The sequence below is a fragment of the Cololabis saira genome, chromosome 3 (genome assembly GCF_033807715.1).
Source record: "Cololabis saira isolate AMF1-May2022 chromosome 3, fColSai1.1, whole genome shotgun sequence".
Taxonomy (NCBI): Eukaryota; Metazoa; Chordata; class Actinopteri; order Beloniformes; family Belonidae; genus Cololabis; species Cololabis saira.
The window spans coordinates 21,083,411-21,105,552 of NC_084589.1; the positions used below are offsets into that span (position 1 = coordinate 21,083,411).

Below are 22,142 nucleotides of genomic sequence, written 5' to 3' on the forward strand. Positions count from 1 at the left end.
CCATCCTGGTTGTCTCTTGTGACAAATGTGTACTGCTTTTTGGTATTATGTCACACATCAACAGAGCTGGCTGAAATAGCTACAGTTAGAATCGAGGAAGAGGAGATTAAGAGACACAAGAAAGTCATAAGAGAAGAGAAATCAAGAATGACTGAACACGAGAGCAAACAAGAGTCAATTTTCAACAGGGGCATAAAAGTGGCTTAACATCCACACCCATAGGGTGATCTACCAAGCTAAAAATGTCTTAAGTTCAGATTCACGCATTAGTTGTCAAGTTCATTCACTAAAAGTCTAAAATCAAGCAACTTCTTCCAGCTTCTCTCTTTCTAGGGTCAACAGACTGGTGAGTGATCTGACGTCATTTTTTATGGCTGAGGACAAACCCTTTCCTCCATTCGTGTCAGTAACAAGAGTATAATGTTTCTTTTCCTTGGCTTCTTTATTTAGTCCATCCAGAGAAGAACGCAACAATATAAATAAACTTTATATCTTGTTATTACCATGGGACAGAAAGTAGAACTACTGTAATGCTCCCAGTTGCTGCTATAGACTGTAAAATAACAGTGGATGAAGCATTAAGTCATATGATTCATTGGTTTCTAAAGAGGCGTTTTAAAGCCTCTTTTCCTTTGTACTATGGGCAGCCCTGTTCCTCAGAAAGCTGACGGAAACACCCCCCCATTTGTCAATCAAAGTTAGCAGTGGTTACCAGCTCATACAGCCCATCATCGCCAAAATATCTGCAGAGCTGCCGGCAGACGTTGACGGCGGAAAATACAGTTGAACATGTTGACTCGATGGCAAGATTAAAAATTTCAGTTGCATTCGGCCCGGTTATTACACACTGCTGATGGCTTCGCTATGTAGCATGACGATTACAGATGAAGAAGTGATAGAGGCTAGGCTTTGGCTCAGCAGACTGCCACTCAATCATATTAGAAATACATTTATTGCTTTATATGAACTCTCCTGATGTGGAACAAAAAAGTCCCCCCCATCAGCCTTGCCATGGATGTGAAAACCAATGATTGAGACCAAAACAGTTTAGTGAACCAGGCTTTAAATATATTTATTTCTCCTTTAAAGTTGGCAATTTTAACATGGGAGTCAAAGCAGAAAGACTCACTTTTGCAACCTGCTTTTAGCGGCCAGTCAAGGAACTGCAACCTTCTGTAGAGACCCAACCTGGAGTTAGATGGTTGGTGCTTGGTTGCTGCCGGTATTTGTGATACTACAATGGAGAATGGAAGAAAGATGATGGATGGGGTTTACGCTGGTGCAAGCTCCTCCTGGTTGCTCAGCACAACAACACAGTCTGACCAGCGGCTTGTGTCCCAAATCGAGAGTTTGTAATACAACCAGTGCATCTGGTCTCCCTGCACCTTCTTTTCAGTGGGCCTCCACACCATTATCAGATGACCCCTAGGGCCTTGTCTCAGCATCCCTGTCGATAGACTGATTTCATCCTCTGTGTGGAGAATACAGCCATATCTGTTTTGTGTAAATTCACACAGCACTCATTTATCCCCATTACACCTCTGTCAGCACCTCCCAAAGTGGTACAGCCGTGAAGTAAAATGTTACACCATTCCACCTCCTGTGCCATTCACACATTATCTACAAGCATAAGATTCAGTTGTAACTTACAACTGACAACAAAAAGCAAGGTGTGAGCATGTTGAAAATGATATTAAAAATGCAGGCTAACAACCAGAATGAAAAGAAAGAGTGTCATCTTCATTTTTTCTTACAGATCTGATTTCTTTAACAATTCTCCAATATTTTTGGGAGGATTGTTAAAGTAATCAGATCATTTTCACCATCCTGTGAAAGGGCAGCCCTTGATGCTATCAGAGGGAAAACTGCACAGGTGCAAAGGAGAAGATGGGAACCATCTTGTGGACTGAAGTCTTTTCATATACATTTGCCTGGGTATCAGAGGAACTGCGTGGAAACTACAAAGCTAAGGCAAGAGACCAATTTTTTTTCACTTGTAGCCGAAAAACATTTTTTGTTGTTGTAGTATTCCCATTTATATATTTTTTCTTTTAGAAAAAATCCAGTTTATGGCACCTACAAACCTAATATCTTATCTCTGCGGTGCCTGGCACGGTGGTTTCACACGGATAAGTAAATCACTTTATTACTATTACTAATAAAAAATACTATGAAATGCGGAACTCCTTTGGTTCGGACATTCAACACCATGAACCCCAAAAGACAAACTGTTTCCCACATTCGGACGTCACACGATAATGTACCCTTCTCTTTATATCCACCGGGCCTCCTGCCAAGAAGCTTTAAAATGTCAGAGAGGTTGAGTTCTCGGGGGAAGACGTTAAACCATCGAGCAGTGGAGTCAAGGTCAGTCACGGAGTAGATGACCGCAATAAAGAGATTAAACACCAGACACAACTGGCAGCACCAGTCACCGAATGTTTGCCTAACTCCATCACTCACTTTAGTCATTCCTTTAAACAATACTCTGGAAAATCAGCTCATCTCCTCTCCCTGGGGTAATATCATAATGACACACTGCGATGATTCAAACAAGACATGATGTCCGTAGAAGATAAATAACACAGGACCATGGCTTCAAGACATGATAAAAACACACTATCATGAAGAATGTGATCCTTTCAGCAGTGACCTACAATACACCCGGCAGCCCTCGGGCTTCATGAAGCATGATGACAGTTGTAAATGCCTGCGATAAGGCGTGTGTTTATAGAAGTTAGGAGCAGGCACAGACGGGCACGGAGGACAGACGCTTATCTCTGCCAGAACAGTAAAAATGAAATGTCCTTCATTTAATAAGTGGAACAACTGTGTGTGTGATTTTGACATAAAGTAACCTCCCCAAAATGTCCTACGCAGATAAACCATGACGTTATGATTGACATGTCCAAATCTTTACTTTGCAGGGTCAAATCATTTGAAACACATGCTAACATGCTAACAATTTTCCAAGTCACTGGATCATTTCAAGGAGAATGAGAGTGAATCTTGCACCCACTGAAGCTCGGTTTGCTGTCTTTCAGCAACTTCCCACTATGATGGATTTTTTTGTTGACTTCACTTCTCCTCGTTATAGCTTTCCCACTGGGTCAGTGAACCTGCAGCATGTGTGTGCGTGTTAGACGGCATGTCTGGAGCATGACCCTTTATCTTGATTAGGCTGCTAATACAATGGATATGAGCCTGTCTCTGTTTGAAAAAGCTCAACAGCGCCTAAAAACCCCCCCCAAAAAACAAAATGTATATATATATTTTTTTTTAATTCACATTTTTTCATATTTTTCTGTGGAGTTTACTGTTAGCCTTCAGTTATGGATGAGGAATGGGATCATCAGCAGTCAGCAGTTTTATGCATTTCATTACAGCTAAGGAAAGATTTTTGTAATGTTGCCAGCATCCCTATCAGAGAAAGAAACGTCCTGAATGTTCCTGGCACGTCTTTCAACATCCCCCAAACGTATTTCATCCCAACCAATTTACTTTTGGCTGATGAAATTCTTGTTTTTCATTTTCTTTTCTTCTTTGTCTTGTTTTAATAACTTGTAATATTTTTTAAATCTTTTGTTGATAAAAGACACATAACTTTAATCTTTCAATCCTCCTTGAAATAAGTTTAATCCACAGCATTAAACAAATAACTTATATGTCTCAATGAAGTCGGATTACTTGGAAACCAGAAACAAATGTGGCACCTTGCCAGATGTATTCAGTTACATCCACAAAGTTCAGAGTCTCACAATTTTCTTTTTGCTTCTTTATGGGCCTTTCAAAAATTAAAAACAAACAAAACAACCAGAAATGTGTTGAAGCTGCATGTACAGCTTGTAAACTCCAAATGATTTATTATTTTTGCAAAGAGTGGAAACAGAAAGTTTTCTGTGTCCGTTCTGTTTAAGAAACACCAGGGTTTGCAAGTTAAAGGCTGTAGTTAAAGGCTCAGTGTAGTCATTAAAAACATATCTGGAGAGATATAGTAACTAATGTCTGCACGTAAGACCTCACAGATCTGGAAACAAGTTGGATTTTCTGTTACTACTACTGTCATTTAGCAGACAGTTTCATCCACACACATACACCATGGAGCAATTAGAGTTAACGGCCTTCTTCAGGGGCTCAAGGTGGTTCATCTTGGTTGTCATTCCGGGGCTTGAACCTCCAGACTCATGCCCAGCTCTGTAGCCACTAGACTACCACCCCTGTTGATGTAAGCTGACAATCACTTCACTTAGTGGTAAATAGATAATTCTGATAATTCAACGATATTTCAGTCTTTAACATATCTTTAGCGAGGAATGAACGTCCTTAGATTTAATGTTAACATTTTATCCCCATATACAACAAGAACTCTATAAGAGACACCAAACTCAGTTGCAATGATCTATGATGAGACCCTTCGATTTCTGGAAACACAATTTCTCTGTTTATTATATTTTAGTATTTCATAAAATAAAAAGATATATGCCTAAACATAAAACTAAAACTGGAAGTATGATTCTATATAATAAATCTGCAAAGTAAATGTTTCAAAAAAGTTTTTCTCAAATTTTTTTATCCATAATTTCTCCCTCTTAATCCTAAACAACCAGGGTTACAATGACTAAAGCATCATAATGTGTGTAATATGATGCATACTATGATGTCAGGGTCCAGACGAGTGAGTTTAGTTTTATTGCCCATTACTAACAAAATACAAAGATAAAAGCTGAGGTGAAGGCCAAAGCAGGAGTTAGCCTCCCGGTTAATGATCTCTGACCGAGCATATTTATCGTATGCCGCTGTGAAAGAGTAAAAAACACCCAGATTCAATAAATGATCTGACATTTTGTCTTTTGCCCCATTTTAACCTCCTAAGACCTGGTGTAGACATACTGTACAGGACTGTCTCAGAAAATTAGAATATTGCGATTTTCTGTAATGCAATTACAAAAACAAAAATGTCATACATTCTGGATCCATTACAAATCAACTGAAATATTGCAAACCTTTTATTATTTTAATATTGCTCATCAGGGCTTACAGCTTAAGAAAACTCAAATATCCTATCTCAAAAAATTGGAATATTCTGGGAATCTTAATCTTAAAATGTAAGCCATAATCAGCAATATTAAAGTAATAAAAGGCTTGCAATTTTTCAGTTGATTTGTAATGAATCCAGACTTTATCACTTTATCACAAACATTTTCTAAGACAGTCCTGTATGTGGACATCACACATTTTACTGTTTATTTCATAATATTCCATTTCTCAGCGGGGACCCAAAGCAACAAAAAAATATAGAAACAATGCAACAGACTGTAAAATGCATGTAGCTCTCTGAAAATTGCTTTATTGTCCATGAAAGGAAAGGAATAAAAACCCTTTTTTAAAACCCTCTTTTTAAACTTTTAAATCAGGGTTTCTGCCCTGTGATGTACTAGAGACCTGACCTTCCCCCTCCAGTAGACAGTAGAACCCCAGCTTCCTCACAACTCTAGACAGACAGACAGACAGACAGACAGACAGATAGATAGATAGATAGATGGATGGATGGATGGATGGATGGATGGATGGATAGATAGATAGATAGATAGATAGATAGATAGATAGATAGATAGATAGATAGATAGATAGATAGATAGATAGATAGATAGATAGATAGATAGATAGATAGATAGATAGATAGATAGATAGATAGATAGATGGATGGATGGATGGATGGATGGATGGATGGATGGATGGATGGATGGATGGATGGATGGATGGATGGATGGATGGATGGATGGATGGATGGATGGATGGATGGATGGATGGATGGATGGATGGATGGATGGATGGATGGATGGATGGATGGATGGATGGATGGATGGATGGATGGATGGATGGATGGATGGATGGATGGATGGATGGATGGATGGATGGATAGATAGATAGATAGATAGATAGATAGATAGATAGATAGATAGATAGATAGATAGATAGATAGATAGATAGATAGATAGATAGATAGATAGATAGATGGATAGATAGATGGATGTTTTGGTTTTCTTTGTGGCTACGCTTGTTAAGCAGATATGTCTGATATGTGACAGCGACAGCAGTTACTGAGTCTCTGCAACACTTTGTCTCTTGCTCAGAGAGGTTCAACTATGATGGAAAGTGGATTCAGTTTATCTGGGGACTTTGCAATTTCAACAAAATGAATGAATGAATGAATGAAAGAATGATAAGTTTAACCCATAGACTGTACAAAACTCCTAATCAACTTTTTCCCCCACTAAGATGTCTTGCTTGTGTTGTTCTCTCAGATGTAAGTCGCTTTGGATAAAAGCCTCTGCTAAATTACAGTAGTAGTAGTAAAATTGTTCAAATCTGTTCAATTTAGTTTTGCCAGAATAGGTTTGGCAACTCTAACTACATCGCTTTAATATTGTTACATTTTCTACTAAGCTGAAAAGGAAATGAAAAAAATGTATTCTCTATCTGATACCTTGTGACACTTTATAAATTCACTTTCTCTTCCCGATAATAAATATAGTGGGCGGGGCCAGATTAGGTCACTCACTAGTTCCTCCACTCTGAAATGGAAAAAGGTGTCAAATATTATAAAAACACTTTAACTGTGTAATACGTTCATGATTGTCATTATTATAATTATTATTTAGCATAGACTTCGAAAGGCACAACTACCAACTACCAACTTTTACCAACTACCTCCTCGCACTACTGTAAATACTTCAACCTGATCAGGTTGCAATACTTCCACACTGTGAATGCTGCAATCACCCATGTACATACTGCAACTCAAATCTTTTGTAAATCATATAATCACATATCATCTGTTTATATTATATATTATCACTCATTCATGTCTGACCTGCACTTTATAACAACAGTGTTTATTAATCTGCACTGTGTACATACATATTTATATGTATGTACACATATTTATATGTGTATATACAGTATCTGTATATGCTGTACATTGTGTTTATTTCACTGCACAAGCACTTACGGTTAGATGCTAACTGCATTCCGTTGCCTGTACTTTAACATGTGCAATGATAATAAAATTGAATCTAATCTAAACTGTGAGACAGTGATCATTTGTTATAAAAGTAACAGGTTTTGGTTCCAACATTTATGCAATGGAATCCGACTTTTCCTGCCTAATCTATCTCATTGTTAAACATTCACTTTGTGTATGTGTTTTGCATACAGTTATGAAGTTTTTAATGTTGTAACCATAGACATATATACATGTACAGGACTGTCTCAGAAAATTAGAATATTGTGATAAAGTTATTTATTTTCTGTAATGCAATTAAAAAAACAAAAATGTCATACATTCTGGATTCATTTCAAATCAACTGAAATATTGCAAGCCTTTTATTATTTGAATATTGCTGATTATGGTTTACAGTTTAAGATTAACATTCCCAGAATATTCTAATTTTTTGAGATAGGATATTTGAGTTTTCTTAAACTGTAAGCCATGATCAGCAATATTAAAATAATAAAAGGCTTGCACTAGTTCAGTTGATTTGTAATGAATCCAGAATGTATGACATTTTTGCATTACAGAAAATAAAGGACTTTATCCAGTGCTTAATTTGTCCAAGAAGAGGTCCCGGAACATCGAGGGGGTACGGGGGGGGGTCCCCCCCGGGAAATTTTTTGAGCATAATGCATTTAAATGCATCAATCTGGTGCACTTTGGAAAGCTAGAATAACAATAATAGGGTGTCTGCTGCCTTAACTTACCTTGGAACATAGCTCCGGAGCTTCTCTACCCGGCTAAACTATTCTCCGCTCCTCTGTTTGTGTGTGATGCCGCGTTCCATTTGTCCTCGGAAGTCGGAATTTCCCAGTTCCCAGTCGGAATTTTCAACTGGAACGCCCCTCGAAGTCGGATTTCCTACTGATTGGCTGCATCAACCCCAAAATAACGCCGTTTTAAATCGTACAAACACAATATTGGTATCGTTGGAAAGGGAAAAATGTCCTCTTAATTTTGGGGGGGGCTGAGATCAAATTTGGGGGGGCTTCAGCCCGTTTTTTTATTTGTAGTGAGAACATAATCCACAGCAACCGACACAAATCCATTCATGTGTATGTGTCCGCGGCGCAAGGACCACATTGATTGCGCTGCAGCTGCCCTCATCGCCGCTTTTGCTTTTCTGATTCGTTTTGAAGAATCATGCAACTCTTCCTTCTTTTTGAAAAAAGACAGTAAATTCAGCTGTCTTTTTGACATGTTTGCGTTGCTCGCTGCTGGCTCCCCAGATCCAGCAAATTTCCAAAGTTTTTTTGGTCGGGGGCGTGGTTTGCTGGCCCATCTTTTCATTGCATCAACAAATCTCCGACTCTTTCAAATTACGTTAAATCTTTATAAACAACATGAAATTCTTGGGATTTGTTCTGTAAATGAATTTATGCATATTATTATTTTTTATACATTAAAAAAAAACCTTTTTATATTATTATTGTTTTATATATATACGAGAGGTGCCGGATCTGCCCAAATAAGTCCCGGAACACAGGGAGGCCAAAATCGAGAGGTGCCGGATCTTGTTCCGGCAGGATCAGCCCCCGGGTCTCCCACTCAGAAGGCGCGCCGATTTTTTCCAGTGGCCAACCGCGGTACTGCAACCAAAAATCCCATGCGGCCCAGAAAGCTTTTTTCCCATAGACCGCAATAGTAAAAGAGAAGCCTCTAAAACTGTTCACAGGACACCTCCAGCTGTAATCCCCGGCAATTACTAATCTTTGTATTCTATATTTTTAAGTCATGGACTTTATATCCGTCAAAAATGTTTTATAACGGCCAGAAAAGTAAAAGAAAAGTCTCTTTCTGGGCGTGACGTCACGGCTGACGTCACAGCCGTGTCCGTGCATTCCACGGATGTTTTATATTAATATATATTATATAATTATATTATATTAATACATTAATAATATATGTAATGCTATACATGTAATAATATACATGAATTAAGATATTATATTAATACATATTATATTAATATTCGCGGCATTGCCCCGGGGCATGATGGGAGGCCCCAGAGCATCATGGGAGGTGACTCAACTGCGCATGCTCTATGGGCCGCTGTATGCGGAAGTAAACCCGGAAGTCAGAGATTTTTTCGGCTTATGCGCTGGCTGAGCAGAATGCATTGAAATGAATGGGCGGCCATTTTTAGTCTCCAATCCAGTTTCTATAATACATCCATGGGCAGGATCCGGCACAAATTAACCCCTGACTTTATCACAATATTCAAATTTTCTGAGACAGTCATGTCATTTCGTCCCAAACCGGAAGCGGATGTGACGTCATCTAGCGTGTGTGTGAAGAAACGTAAACAGTCATGGCGGACTCAGAAGACCAACGTCCCTTGTTCTTTGCGATCAGCAACATTCCTGAAACTTTCCGCTCTGCAGACCTGAGAAATTACTTCAGCCAGTTCATAGAGAGCGGCGGGTTCGAGTGTTTCCACTACCGACACCGGCCGGAGGTCCTCAGGGCGTGTGAGGGGCCCGGAGGGGCCGGCAGTCCCGCGTCCTCCCCGGACCCGGACGGGTCCTCGAAGAACAAGGAGGTGAAATCCTGCTGCTGTGTCGTGTCCGTCCGAGCCCGGGACGCGGACAGGTTCTTCAAGATGTATGCGGGGAACCACTGGATCGACTCTGGGGGAGCCTGGCTGTCCAGGCGCTGCGTTATCAGACGAGTGAAGGTTTCTGAAGACAAAGGTGTGTGTGATTTATTATAGTATAGCACAGTTTTAAAGGTATACAAGAAAATATCAGATATAAATACTATACGGTGCAGGAAGAGGCAAAAAAACCCAATGGGCTTATTTGAAGCCTCCACCAAAGTTATTAAGAGTTCACATGTTATAAAAAACACAAGATTAACAATATACAAAAACAAAAAGTATAACTAAGCAAAAGTGATGGCAAACTAATAATGCAATATATAAACAATAAAGACACAAATAAGTGTGTGTGTGAGTGTTACGAACTGAACAAACTAGGAGGTTCAGGAGCAACAATAGTAGAAATTTCCCAGGAAGGGAAAAAGATGACGGCTGGGAGTTTAAACAAAATTCAGGGATTTATTAATAAACAAGGACTCAAAAATTATTAAACACAAAACAATCCTCCAAAAACCGAGGACAACAAGGACTAACCATTTAACAAAAAACAATCCACTCAAAAGGAGGGACAACCAAGCACGATCAGGGAAACTCAGGAAAAACACCAAATTAAACTTGCTACACACTGGTAGAATACACCTAAATCAAAAACCCTGGCAGAACGCAAGGTGGTGAGACAGCGGTTCTGGGGAGCACTGAAGCAGTCCACGGACACCGAACACAGCAGACACCACGGTCCACACAGGACAGCCCCCCGGCAGCTCCAGTCCACTCTCCTTTGTAGCAGTCTCCTGATTGTAGATGGGCAACAGCTGCAAGGCACCATCCCAGCAGCTCCTGCAACAAGCAGAAAAAGAAAACACCACACACACCACGGCACGTAACAGTGAGTGTGCATGCCAGGGATATTGTTTTAACAACTCCTGAGTAAATAAGACTAATGGTAGAAATTATCATGTCACTATGAGTGAAACACAAAAAAAAACATGGGTACATGTACAACATTACATTGGGAAAACAGTTACAAAACAGCAGTCAAGTGGTCCTTCAAACGTCTTTTATACTGTAACATTTCAAAGAGGATGAGCTCTTTGCCAAGTGGGAAAAATCATTCCACAATTTAGTGCCCCTAAATCTCATCTAGTTTTGGAAAGAAAGTTTCTAGTTTTGGCAGAAATGCTCTCTCTCTCTCTCTCTCTCGTTACATCCATCCATCTCTGAATTGTTGTTCCGAATTTGCTCCCGTTGTCGCCACTAACCTCACAAGAACTGCCACCCAGACTACAGCTGGTGGCAGTTCTCGCGAGGCCAGTGACAATTCAGTTTGGTGTTTGAAGATTATTATATTATAAAACGGGAAATTTAATGGGAAAATACTAATACGGGAGGACGGCCAGAAAGAGGGGTAAAATATGGTAGTTTCCCAGCCAAAACGGAAGACTTGACAGGTATGAATCTGCCAGATGTTCATTTCTAGTAGGTGTAGCCCAGTGTTACTGTTGTGGATACTTATTGTCTTTCGTGTACATTGTTTTTCAGATGAAGAGTCCTTTCCCTACAAAACAAAATATGAACAGCGGCAACATGTTTCCCTAACGGAGCATTTCACAGAGGCTGATCTCAGAAGCTTACCTGAACTAAATCCACCTGCTTTGATGCAAAATGGGAATGTGGGTACATCAGTGAAAATTTTCCTCCAGCTTATCCAATCCTGCCGCCTGCCTCCGCGGCTCATACGAAAGTTGGGCCTCACCTTCCCAAAAACCAGTTCCAGTCGCCGCTACGGAAATGTACCCTTCCAGTATCGCGGTACCCGCATCCTTCCAGCGACAGAAGACACTGTATTAACAGCAACTGGACATGAAATATCAGGACCAGGCTCTTGGGCTGCTCCATCCACAAGATCAAGACCGCTGTTTGGTCGCATCCCAGAAAACATGGAAGCTAATGAGAAACACGAAGAAGTGGAAGAGGAGGATGTACAGTCAAATGCAGATGATGTGAGTTTAAGTTACTGTAAGGCTTGTGGTTGGCTGCCATTATGTCATAAATGTGTTTTCAGTTTGCAGTGGATGAATTGTCATCCATTTAGAGCAGATTATAAATTATTCATGGGTCTGGTTACAGGATGATGACTGCTGTGAGGAGTGGGAGCGTCATGAAGCTTTGCACGATGATGTAACAAGCCAGGAGCGCAGCAAAGAAAGGCTGTATGAAGAAGAGATTGAGTTAAAGTGGGAAAAGGGGGGTTCGGGCCTGGTTTTCTACACAGATGCTCAATATTGGCACGAAGAAGAAGGAGGTAGGTGGAAAAAAAACACTTTGTTAAATACTATATTTCATAATATACAGTGGGGCAAAAAAGTGTTTAGTCAGCCACCAATTGTGCAAGTTCTACTACTTAAAACAATGAGAGAGACCTGTAATTTTCATCATAGGTACGCATCAACTATGAGAGACAGAATGGGGGGAAAGAGTCCAGGAAATCACATTGTAGGATTTTTACTGGAAAGTAAATTCTTCTGTAAAATAAGTATTTGGTCACCAAAAAACAAGCAAGATTTCTGGCTTTCACAGACATGTAAGTTCTTCTTTAAGAGGCTCCTCTGTCCTCCACTCGTTACCTGTATTAATGGCACCTGTTTTAACTGGTTATCAGTATAAAAGACACCTGTCCACAACCTCAAACAGTCACACTCCAAACTCCAATATGGCGAAGATTAAAGAGCTGTCAAAGGACGTGAGAAACTAAATTGTAGACCTGCACCAGGCTGGTAAGACTTAATCTGCAAAAGGTAAGCAGCTTGGTGTGAAAAATCAACTGTGGGAATAATTATTAGAAAATGGAAGACATACAAGAACACTGATAATCTCCCTGGATCCGGGGCTCCACGCAAGATCTCACCCCTTGGGGTAAAAATGATCACAAGAACGGTGAGTAAAAATCCCAGAACCACACGGGGGACCTAGTGAATGACCTGCAGAGAGCTGGGACCAAAGTAACAAAGGAACCATCAGTAACTCACTACGCCACCAGGGACTCAGACCCTGCAGTGCCAGACATGTCTCCCTGCTTAAGCCAGTACATGTCCAGGCCAGTCCAGTCTCCAGATCTCAACCCCATAGAAAATATTTGGAGGGAGTTGTAAGTCCGTGTTACCCTGTGACAGCCCCAAAACATCACTGCTCTAGAGGAGATCTGCATGGAGGAACGGGACAAAATACCAGCAACAGTGTGTGAAAACCTTGAAGACTTACAGAAAATATTTGACCTCTGTCATTGCCAACAAAGGGTATATAACAAAGTATTGAGATGAACTTTTGTTATTGACCAAATACTTATTTTCCACTATAATTTGCAAATACATTCTTTAAAAAACGGACAATGTGATTTTTCTGGATTTTTTTTTTTTTTTTTTTTTTTTTTTTTTTTTTAATTTTGTCTCACATAGTTGAGATATACCGTACTTGTAATCCACTGTATATCTTAAAATAATATGTTAGCTCATCTTGTAATATCACTTTATTTGGGGGATACTGATTGAAAAAGTCAAATGAATGCAGTATGTTTTGTACTTTAACTTAGTTGTATTTTCACGCTGAAATAATATTTATGATTGTATCTGTTTTTTTTTTTTAAACAGATTTTGATGAGCAAACGGCAGATGACTGGGATGTTGACATGAGTGTTTATTATGATAAAGGTATGTAAGGCTGCAGTAATTACACTGATTAAGTAAGAAAGTCTAAGACAAATCTGTGTATTATCCTCAGAGAATCAAGTTTTCTTTAACCCAGTCTTTTTTCACACAGATGGAGGTGATATGGATGCTCGGGACTATGTCAGAATGCGGTACGAAAAGAGGCTGAGAGAGGGTCAAGAGGATGGATCAGGCCACAATCAAACTATTGGGAACTTTGAGAAGTTCACTAAAGTAAGAAGGTTTTCTCTGCACATTAGTTACTAATATCTCTTATTCTGTTATGAGCAGAATTTTTATTTTAATCATTGCACATTTTGATAGAATAAAAATTCCATTGCAGCAATTTTATTTTTTTTTAGCAGCTGAAATTTAAAAGAAGAAGAAGAGAAAACACGTATTCACTCTTAAATAAACTAATATGGGAAAAACTCAGGAAACAGAGTTTTTTTGTTTTGTTTTTTGGTGCTAGGTAGGTGTAAGGTAGACATTATTATGTTTTTCATTATCACAATTTGTTCATGAAATAGGGTTTTGGTCGACGCGTAATGGAGAAGCAGGGCTGGAAGGATGGTGAAGGACTGGGAAACAGCCAGGTTGGAATTCCTGACGCTCTAGAAAATGAAGGCCAACATCCCAACTGTAAAAGAGGCTTTGGGTGAATGTGAACTCTAATACAGCCAATGATACAAATTAAATATTGCGTATGCATTATGATGTAAGTGGACACTAATGTGAATTTACTTGTTTTCTGCAGGTATCATGGAGAAAAACTGCTATTGCATCCTTGGAAAAAGACCAGAAAAGAGAATCTTATAACTACAATATATGATGAACCCAATGATATAGATGGAGGCGACCCGTTACTGAGACGCCAACCAAACACCAGCATGAAATACAGAGGATGGCAACCAGGGGGCAGCATTGGCCCACGAAGATGACCATAGTTCAAATTCAGATGTAAAATAACTACTGTGTAATATTTTGTCTATTTTTTTATTAAATAATTTAATAGCCAAGCGGGGAATTTGTGCTTTGTTTGTTCTTTTTTTGTTGTTGTTGTTTTATGTTCTCAACATGCTCTCTCACGAGTCCCTAATGAAACTTTACAAAAAGACCCTTTGGGGCAGAGATAAAGTAAGAAACGGAGACTAAAGGCTGATTTATGGTTCCACGTTACACCAACGCATATCCTACGGCGTAGGGGCACGCGGCGACGCACAGCGTACGCTGCGCGTCGCCGCGTAACCTACGGCGTCGATTTAACGCAGAACCACAATTCAGCCTTCACATTGAGGCTCTTTTTTTTCAGTTTGAGGTAAAACTTTTATTTTATTTTTTTTAATAAACTTTATTTAACATTTAAAAGTACAAAATTCCTTTGAGGAAACATTTGCTTGCATCTGAAACATAACAAGCTCACAACACACAAGCGAATATGTATACCTATACATTTGTTTTCTAAGATAATCGTCTAAGATTAAATAAAATAAAAAAATATATTCAAAAATAAAATAATCACAGGGGTTGACATTTCAACAAAAGTGTTTAAGCGTAGCAAGATTGTAACTCGCATTGAGGCTCAATTCAACCAAAACAGAGGCTTTTATTTTGACATGTGCTCTTGTAACCCGGAAGTAGTTCCATTAGCATTAAAGTAAGCGGCCGTTGTACGCATGTTAACTTTTAAGCGCCCTCCTCATTAATTCTTATATAAAAGAGTATTTTTTTCTATTTTCCACAAAAGGAAACGGAACCACAATAGCAGTATTTCTGTATAGTTGTGTTTTGACACGCAGATGTTCATATCACCTCACATATGAAGTCTGAACTGATGTATTATTTCCTCCCTGTATTTGAATGTGAGGAAACTAAACTCCAGCATCTTCCCTACTAAGGTGAGAGCATGGATGTATTATAGAAAAATAGGGTGAGAGGCGGGGAACCAGAGGCGGGGAACCAGCAGGTACCTGCACCGCTGGATGCTGACACGGTGCGTGTCGCCACATGTGGTCCCTGAGAGAATCCTGCTCATGTTGAAACTCTGCACACCCTCATTTTGAAAGCATGTCCAGTCAAACGGGGGTGAAACCCTCCGTGCGCTTCGGCCAGGTGGTGATCGGACCCCCGGGCTCAGGTAAGACCACCTACTGCCAGGGAGTGCAGGAGTTCCTGAGCCAGCTGGGACGGAAGGTGGTGGTGGTGAACATGGACCCGGCCAACGAGGGGATCCCTTATTCCTGTGCGGTGGACGTGTCCGAGCTGGTCACCCTGGACGATGTGATGGACGAACTGAAGCTGGGGCCCAACGGGGGGCTGCTCTACTGCATGGAGTACCTGGAGGCCAACCTGGACTGGCTGCAGAGCAAGCTGGATCAGCACAGTGACTGCTACTTCTTGTTTGATTGTCCTGGACAGGTGGAGCTTTACACCCACCAGAGTTCAGTGAAGAACATATTCTCACAGTTGGCCAAGTGGAATTTCAGGGTAAACTTCTTAAACATTTAAGATCTAACACTGACTGTTTGTACTTGTATACAGAGGTGTCAAAAGTATTCACATTCATTACTCAGGTAGAAGTATAGATACTAGAGTTTAAAAATACTCCTGTAGAAGTTGAAGTATCAACTCAAGTACTGGTTTCAAAACTACTTAAAGTATAAAAGTAGAAGTAATGTAAGGGGGAAAAAAAGCCATTAAGGACAAAAGCCATTGAAAATTAATGCATCTTAGTATAATGCAAATAATTAAAGAACCATATATGTGTACTATTGAGCATTAACATGTGTTTCAGAGAGCAGAAGATATGATGGCTAGTTGCCTATAAGTATTGTAATGGTGCAAAAAGTCAAACTTCAGAGGTATGTTATCATTTATCCTAATGTTTATTGGAATGTACATCCAAGTTTAGTTGCAGGAATCTGAGGGAACGGATGTAAGAACAAAACTGGACAAGAACATCTGAAACAACCACAACCAAATTCACTCAATCCGGATGGCCCAATTTAACTGGATAGTTTTTTTTAAAGGCCGAAATGAAATAGAGTAACGAGGCTGTTTTTAAAATGTAAGGAGTAAAAGTAAAAAGTCGCCTGAAAAATAATTACTCCAGTGAAGTATAGATAACCAAAATTTCTACTTAAGTAAGGTAACGAAGTATTTGTACTTTGTTACTTGACACCTCTGCTTATATAACATGTCTGTTTTTTAAAGTGCATTTAGCTGCAGTAGTTTTCAATCTGCTGTACTCTTCTTTATAGCTTGCAGCAGTGCACCTTGTGGACTCTCATTACTGTGCTGACCCAGCCAAGTTCATCTCTGTGCTCTGCACTTCTCTCTCCACCATGCTGCACGTGGAGCTCCCCCATGTAAACATCCTCTCCAAGATGGACCTCATCGAGCAATATGGCAAACTAGGTAAGTAAAAGGCTGTTGTCTTTAACTCAAACAAAACAACCTCAAACTAAAAATGCTACAAATGACACGGGGCTCCTTTTTTGACAAACACCAGCTATTTTCAAACTATTTCCTACCAAAGATATTTTATTCAATATATTATCCACTGAACTAACATTTTTTTTCCAATTTGTACCTGTACAGCCTTCAACCTCGACTTCTACACCGAGGTCATGGACCTGACCTATCTTCTTGATCACTTGGCTGCAGATCCCTTCTTTAAAAAATTTCACCTTCTAAATGAAAAGTTGGCAGAAGTGATACAAGATTACAGCCTGGTCTCCTTTGTGCCTCTCAATGTACAGGTATCACTGTGGTTTTTGAATCATCTTTTTTTATATGTCGCAAAACATGTGATTAATGTGACATGTACAACAGGGATGAACAGATGTGTTTAAGTTGGGACATTAGGTGAAATGTTTTTAAAGACACAGTAAAACTTACAGCAATGTTTAATAGTGCAAGTAAATGTATTCCCATATGTACAATGTAAAAACAACTCCAGATCCATCCATCATCTATAATGACTTCTACCTACTTAGAAGTATCCAAATATCTAAGCTGTCTTTGGGCAAAAAACATTGAAGTATTTTGATTCGGCAGCTGTGTTTTTAAGATAAGAAATAAAAAAAATCCTAATTTAGGGTAATAAAAAAAGGCTCAGTTTTCTTGGGAGTAAACGGTTGAACTTTTGACCATTGGGAAAAAAGGTTATGTTGTCCAGATGATGGGTCCAGATTTGCCTTGTTTTATACTGAGGGGCACATCAGGCGAAGAGCGGTGGGTGAATCGATTCACCCATCATGCCTCTTGCATACTGCAAGCCATTGGGGGGCAGTATTATGATTTGGGATTATTTCAGTCACTGTGTGTGCTCGAAAAAAACGAAGTCATCTAACAACCTAGTATTCCAAGATGGCAGTGCGAGGACACAAGGGCCAAACTGTGAAGGAAAGTTATTAAGGGACCAGGCAACATAGAGAAATGAAAGCAAATGGAGGAAATAAATGCTGCAACACTGCATGAGCAGACTGAAACAAGGCCACAGCAAATGTGTGCCGTAATTAGAGCTAAAAGCAGTCCAAAAAATGTTTTCTCTTTTGTACAAGCAGTCTTTATTAAATAGATATCAGTGGCAATGGGGCTGTTATGTGAATCCGTTTCTATTTGTATGCATGGTTTTACTTAATTCTGTGTTGTTTTTATATTTTCTTCTGAATTAATCCAGTTTTATACTTAATTGTTTTGTTGCTAGGGTGAAGATTTTGTACTTGAATAGAAATTTCTAGCCACATTCTGAGCACCTGATTACCTTTAATAATGCCTAACAGTTCACTAAAGTCACATGTTCTGGAGGTTTTTATTTGTTCCATATTAAACACTGAATGTAATGTTTTAACTCAAGTCTGATGCTGCAGTGTACATAAAACAATTTTCCGTCCTTATAATTAGGAATAGAGCTTTTAATTTAACACTGGTATGGTGTCCTTACTCTGCATCAGCCTGTTCCCAGAGTGCATGTATTAGTGTTGGATGTAAAAAAAAGTCAGTGAATCTCAGTAAATTCATGTAAGTCCAATTAATTACAGTAGTCTTTAGTAGAAAAATAAACATGTGCAGCAGGAATGTATATACTGCTTTAATGTAGAGCTGGGCTTGAGTTCTGAGTACCAAAAAAACATGGTTAGTAAGCTCATTTTGCAGAATGCACATTTCATGTTTAGGGGGAAAGCAAAACTATCAGTAAGAAGAACTGTTATTACATCTGAGCGCAGATTTATTTTCTGCAGAAAGATGTGAGTCTGCTCAGGGATGTTGGGTGTGCACAAAGAATTCCTTCACTTCATTTCTGTCGTAAATAGGTTAAATGTCAACAGAGCATCTAATCTCTGAAGATATCGACCGAAGAGCCGGTATAAATTCCCCTCTGTCCTTCTGAAGAATTCAGAGCCATTAAAGTGATATTTCATTGTTCACACACTTTAATCATCAATCACTTGGGTTGTTTGAAACAGAAATTTGGACAATTGTTCTACAGATGGATTTACTACTTAATTAGTGTAGCCTCTCTTAACACTGTATTTGTTCCTTGACCTAACCTCTTGGATGAACACTGATATTGTATGATATGGGAGTCTAAACAATGTGCCGGCGCTGCACGAACATATGTTAGCAAATTATAGAAGCTGGTGGACGGGCCTTTTTTGTTAAATAGTAAAAATGGTGATGTCTTGTTTTCTCTGTTTTGCTCCCTCTGAGTAAAGCTTCCACTTGTTACCTTGGTGACCTAACACCATTGACCTATAAAGCAACAACACACCCCTGACCCTGAGAGAAGGAAAAGAAAGTGCTGCAGTTACTGTCAGAGAAGTTAGGGGGTTTGTGGCTTTGTATGCATCTGCTGCTTATCTCACAAAGGCAACGCTTGTCAAAGAAAACACAAGGCTGAGGAAGTTGTGTCACCACACTTTCAAGAAACCTTAATAATCTCATTAAAGGTCCTTCATGCATTACATCTGCATGGAGATGGGGGGTGGGAGCATATGATAAAGTCAGACTTATGAAAGTCTTCACGTATTATAGTTACTACTCAAACTCCAAATTGAAATGTCTTTCGGCAGCTTATTAAAGAGGCTTCAGAGAGCTATTTTAGTAAATATTTTACCAGGGTAGTTCTCTGAAATTCTGCAGGAAAATCCCCAGATCAAATGCTTTTTTTTTTTTTTTCCTCTCCAGGACAAAGAGAGCATGATTCAGGTCTTACGAGCTGTGGACAAGGCCAATGGCTACTGCTTTGGAGACCTGGAGGAGAGGAATCTGCAGGCCATGATGTCAGCTGCTGTGGGGGCCGACTTCCAGTTCAACTCGTATCCTTCCCTCATCGCTGTAGTGACTCACTCTGACTCATCTGGTTTAACATCAAACTTAAATGCACTTAAGAACTTGATAACACTCTTGTTTCTTTAATGATGTGCTTTGGGTTCAGTAAAAAGCAACATGAATCTTGAAATATAAAAATGACTTTTATGTAATTTGTTGTCTTCCTTAACATTTGATCCACTAGTACTCTTGGGGTTCAAGAGAGGTATGTTGAAACTGGTGGGAAGACTGTGGAAGAGGAAATGATGGCGCTGTAAAAGAAAAAGTGCAAATAAAAGGACAAATTTGGATGCCTCTTTAGCACCAGTTAACCAGCGAAGTTTTGGCAACGTCTATCTCACTTGGCCTGATTTCACTGCCTCAAAACAAAGGCCCTGGAAAGACTAGAATTGGATTTGGGTGCTGTACAGTAGATGCTTTCACCACACCTCGTGAAAAACACAATGAGAAAGACTGACCTGAGAAAATGCTGAGCTCTTCTTCAGGTAACAATAAGTGTGGTTGATTAACCTTCATCTTTATTAGATGTAAAAAGGTTTGGTTTTCATGTTTGTTTTGCTACAATGGATAATATTGAACCCCATATTTTATTCAGGGGTGCTGATCTTTCATGTTATCGTCAATGTAATGATCATCCCATAATAATAAATAATAAAGTGACACCATGGAGTACTGACATGTATTCATTTTCCTTTTTTTGTGTTCTCAAAATGTGCTCTTTCTATAATTATTTGATAAATTATGAAGACTAAACAGACGACTTCCGTCGTGTTTCATCTTTTGTGCATCTACACTGAAAAATGTGCAGAAGGAGATGAGAACCTGCTCTCTCCTTCTTGCTGTGCCCTTGAATGTAATGGAGGTGCCTCACAGTATTCTCAGAACTTTCTATATAGTATAGATGTAATATGATCAATATATTCAACAAAATGCATGCAATCCTTTGAATTTAGATGTATTCTAGGCTTCTTGGGTGAAATAAACGCATAGTGCGCGTTAACAAAGCCAGTAGCAGCACATCAGAACTGCAGCAGTAACCGGCTCAGGTGGTGCAGCTGCTCGGCCGGCCAGCAGGTGGCGCATGCGCTCGTCCACCCGCCTCCCGGATCCAACATAAAAGAGAGTCTGCTCCAATTTTTTCCTGCAGCCGGAGCAGAAAAATTAAGTCAGGCGGGGAGAGGAAGCCACATTAAATCTGTGTTTCTGCACAACTGGCCCTGTGTCTGCTCTTTGGGATGGAAGATCTTCTATCTTTCTAAATGCTGTTAAAACTCTGCGTATACTGTGTAGCCCCCTCCTCTGCTGCTCTTTGTGTTTGCAGCATGACCCAATTTAAAAATCTCAAAACTACGTTTTAGCTTCACGTCCACCATTGAAACTACGTCTAAACACACTCAGGCGAATATTTAACTCGAGGCTCAGTGTGTGTGTGTGTGTGTGTGTGTGTGTGTGTGTGTGTGTGTGTGTGTGTGTGTGTGTGTGTGTGTGTGTGTGTGTGTGTGTGTGTGTGTGTACTTCTGCTGGGATGCAGTTAGGACTAAAATAAAGCGTGATCCATTTGCGAGCTCGCACTGGTGTGGGAAATCACATTAACCCTGTGTGGTGTGTGATGTGGCTGCAAATTATATGTGGGCAGCTTCCTGCCTGCAAAACCGTGTGTGCATTAGGGGGGTGTGTCAGGCTGAATGTTAAATTGTGTTTCGATGTTTGTACATGTGATCAAGTATGCCCCCTCATTGGTACTTCCTGCCTTTTTCCTAAAAGCCCCCTAGAGGTAGATGCGTGTGTTTGTGAGCGCGTGAAAGGGAGTGCAAGAGAGAAACCGTTTGTGTGTGTGTGTGTGTGTGTGTGTGTGTGTGTGTGTGTGTGTGTGTGTGTGTGTGTGTGTGTGTGTGTGTGTGTGTGTGTGTGTGTGTGTGTGTGTGTGTGTGTGTGTGTGTGTATCTGTATCGAGAGTGAGAAAAGAAACCGGAAGGCAGTCCTGTCCCACTTACATGGCAAATCTGAATTTTATGCCGCGTTCCATTTGTCCTCGGAAGTGGGGATTTCCCAGTTCCCAGTCGGAATTTTCAACTGGAACGCCCCTCGTAGTGGGATTTCCCACTGGGAAAGTGGGAGAGTCTTCACCACCCCCGAGTTCACATTCCAAGATGGCTGCCCCGGTTGTAAACAGTAGAAGAGAGCTCTGTAAAAATTCGTAGCACTTCATTCTAGTTTTGGTCACACTAAATCAGTCGTATACAAGTATTGTTCGGCATATATATATGCTGCTATAGTGTAATTTAAATTTTTCATGTGGTATATGCGAACTACAAACTTGTTTTCCTACTTTGTAACTGGAACGCTGATAACTCGGCTGTGACGTCATTCCCAGTTCCGAGTTCCGACTTCCGAGGTAAATGGAACGCAGCATTAATCAATGACCAATCGAACAATAAACGCACCAGGAATA

At 39.8% G+C, this 22,142-nt stretch overlaps 2 protein-coding genes across 2 annotated transcripts; both read left to right on the top strand.

The window, feature by feature from the left end:
* Positions 1-9,352: 9,352 nt before the first annotated feature.
* Positions 9,353-14,357, top strand: gpatch3 (G patch domain containing 3). The gene is made up of 7 exons (XM_061718296.1): positions 9,353-9,747; positions 11,193-11,653; positions 11,781-11,955; positions 13,298-13,357; positions 13,467-13,588; positions 13,885-14,012; positions 14,112-14,357. The coding sequence occupies exons 1-7, from the start codon at positions 9,366-9,368 to the stop codon at positions 14,293-14,295; spliced, it is 1,512 nt and encodes a 503-aa protein (XP_061574280.1). The 5' UTR covers positions 9,353-9,365; the 3' UTR covers positions 14,296-14,357.
* Positions 14,358-14,996: 639 nt separating this feature from the next.
* Positions 14,997-20,362, top strand: gpn2 (GPN-loop GTPase 2). The gene is made up of 5 exons (XM_061718297.1): positions 14,997-15,841; positions 16,615-16,771; positions 16,955-17,115; positions 19,547-19,677; positions 19,875-20,362. The coding sequence occupies exons 1-5, from the start codon at positions 15,422-15,424 to the stop codon at positions 19,945-19,947; spliced, it is 942 nt and encodes a 313-aa protein (XP_061574281.1). The 5' UTR covers positions 14,997-15,421; the 3' UTR covers positions 19,948-20,362.
* The last annotated feature ends 1,780 nt before the right edge of the window (positions 20,363-22,142 follow it).

Bases quoted from the DNA above. Each gene is read 5' to 3' on its own strand.
- gpatch3 (XM_061718296.1), top strand. From the start codon at position 9,366: ATGGCGGACTCAGAAGACCAACGTCCCTTGTTCTTTGCGATCAGCAAC. The intron at 11,654-11,780 runs GTGAGTTTAAGT...GTCTGGTTACAG, and splicing joins TACAGTCAAATGCAGATGAT to GATGATGACTGCTGTGAGGA. The intron at 14,013-14,111 runs GTGAATGTGAAC...TGTTTTCTGCAG, and splicing joins AACTGTAAAAGAGGCTTTGG to GTATCATGGAGAAAAACTGC.
- gpn2 (XM_061718297.1), top strand. From the start codon at position 15,422: ATGTCCAGTCAAACGGGGGTGAAACCCTCCGTGCGCTTCGGCCAGGTG. The intron at 16,772-16,954 runs GTAAGTAAAAGG...GTACCTGTACAG, and splicing joins CGAGCAATATGGCAAACTAG to CCTTCAACCTCGACTTCTAC. The intron at 17,116-19,546 runs GTATCACTGTGG...TTTCCTCTCCAG, and splicing joins TTGTGCCTCTCAATGTACAG to GACAAAGAGAGCATGATTCA.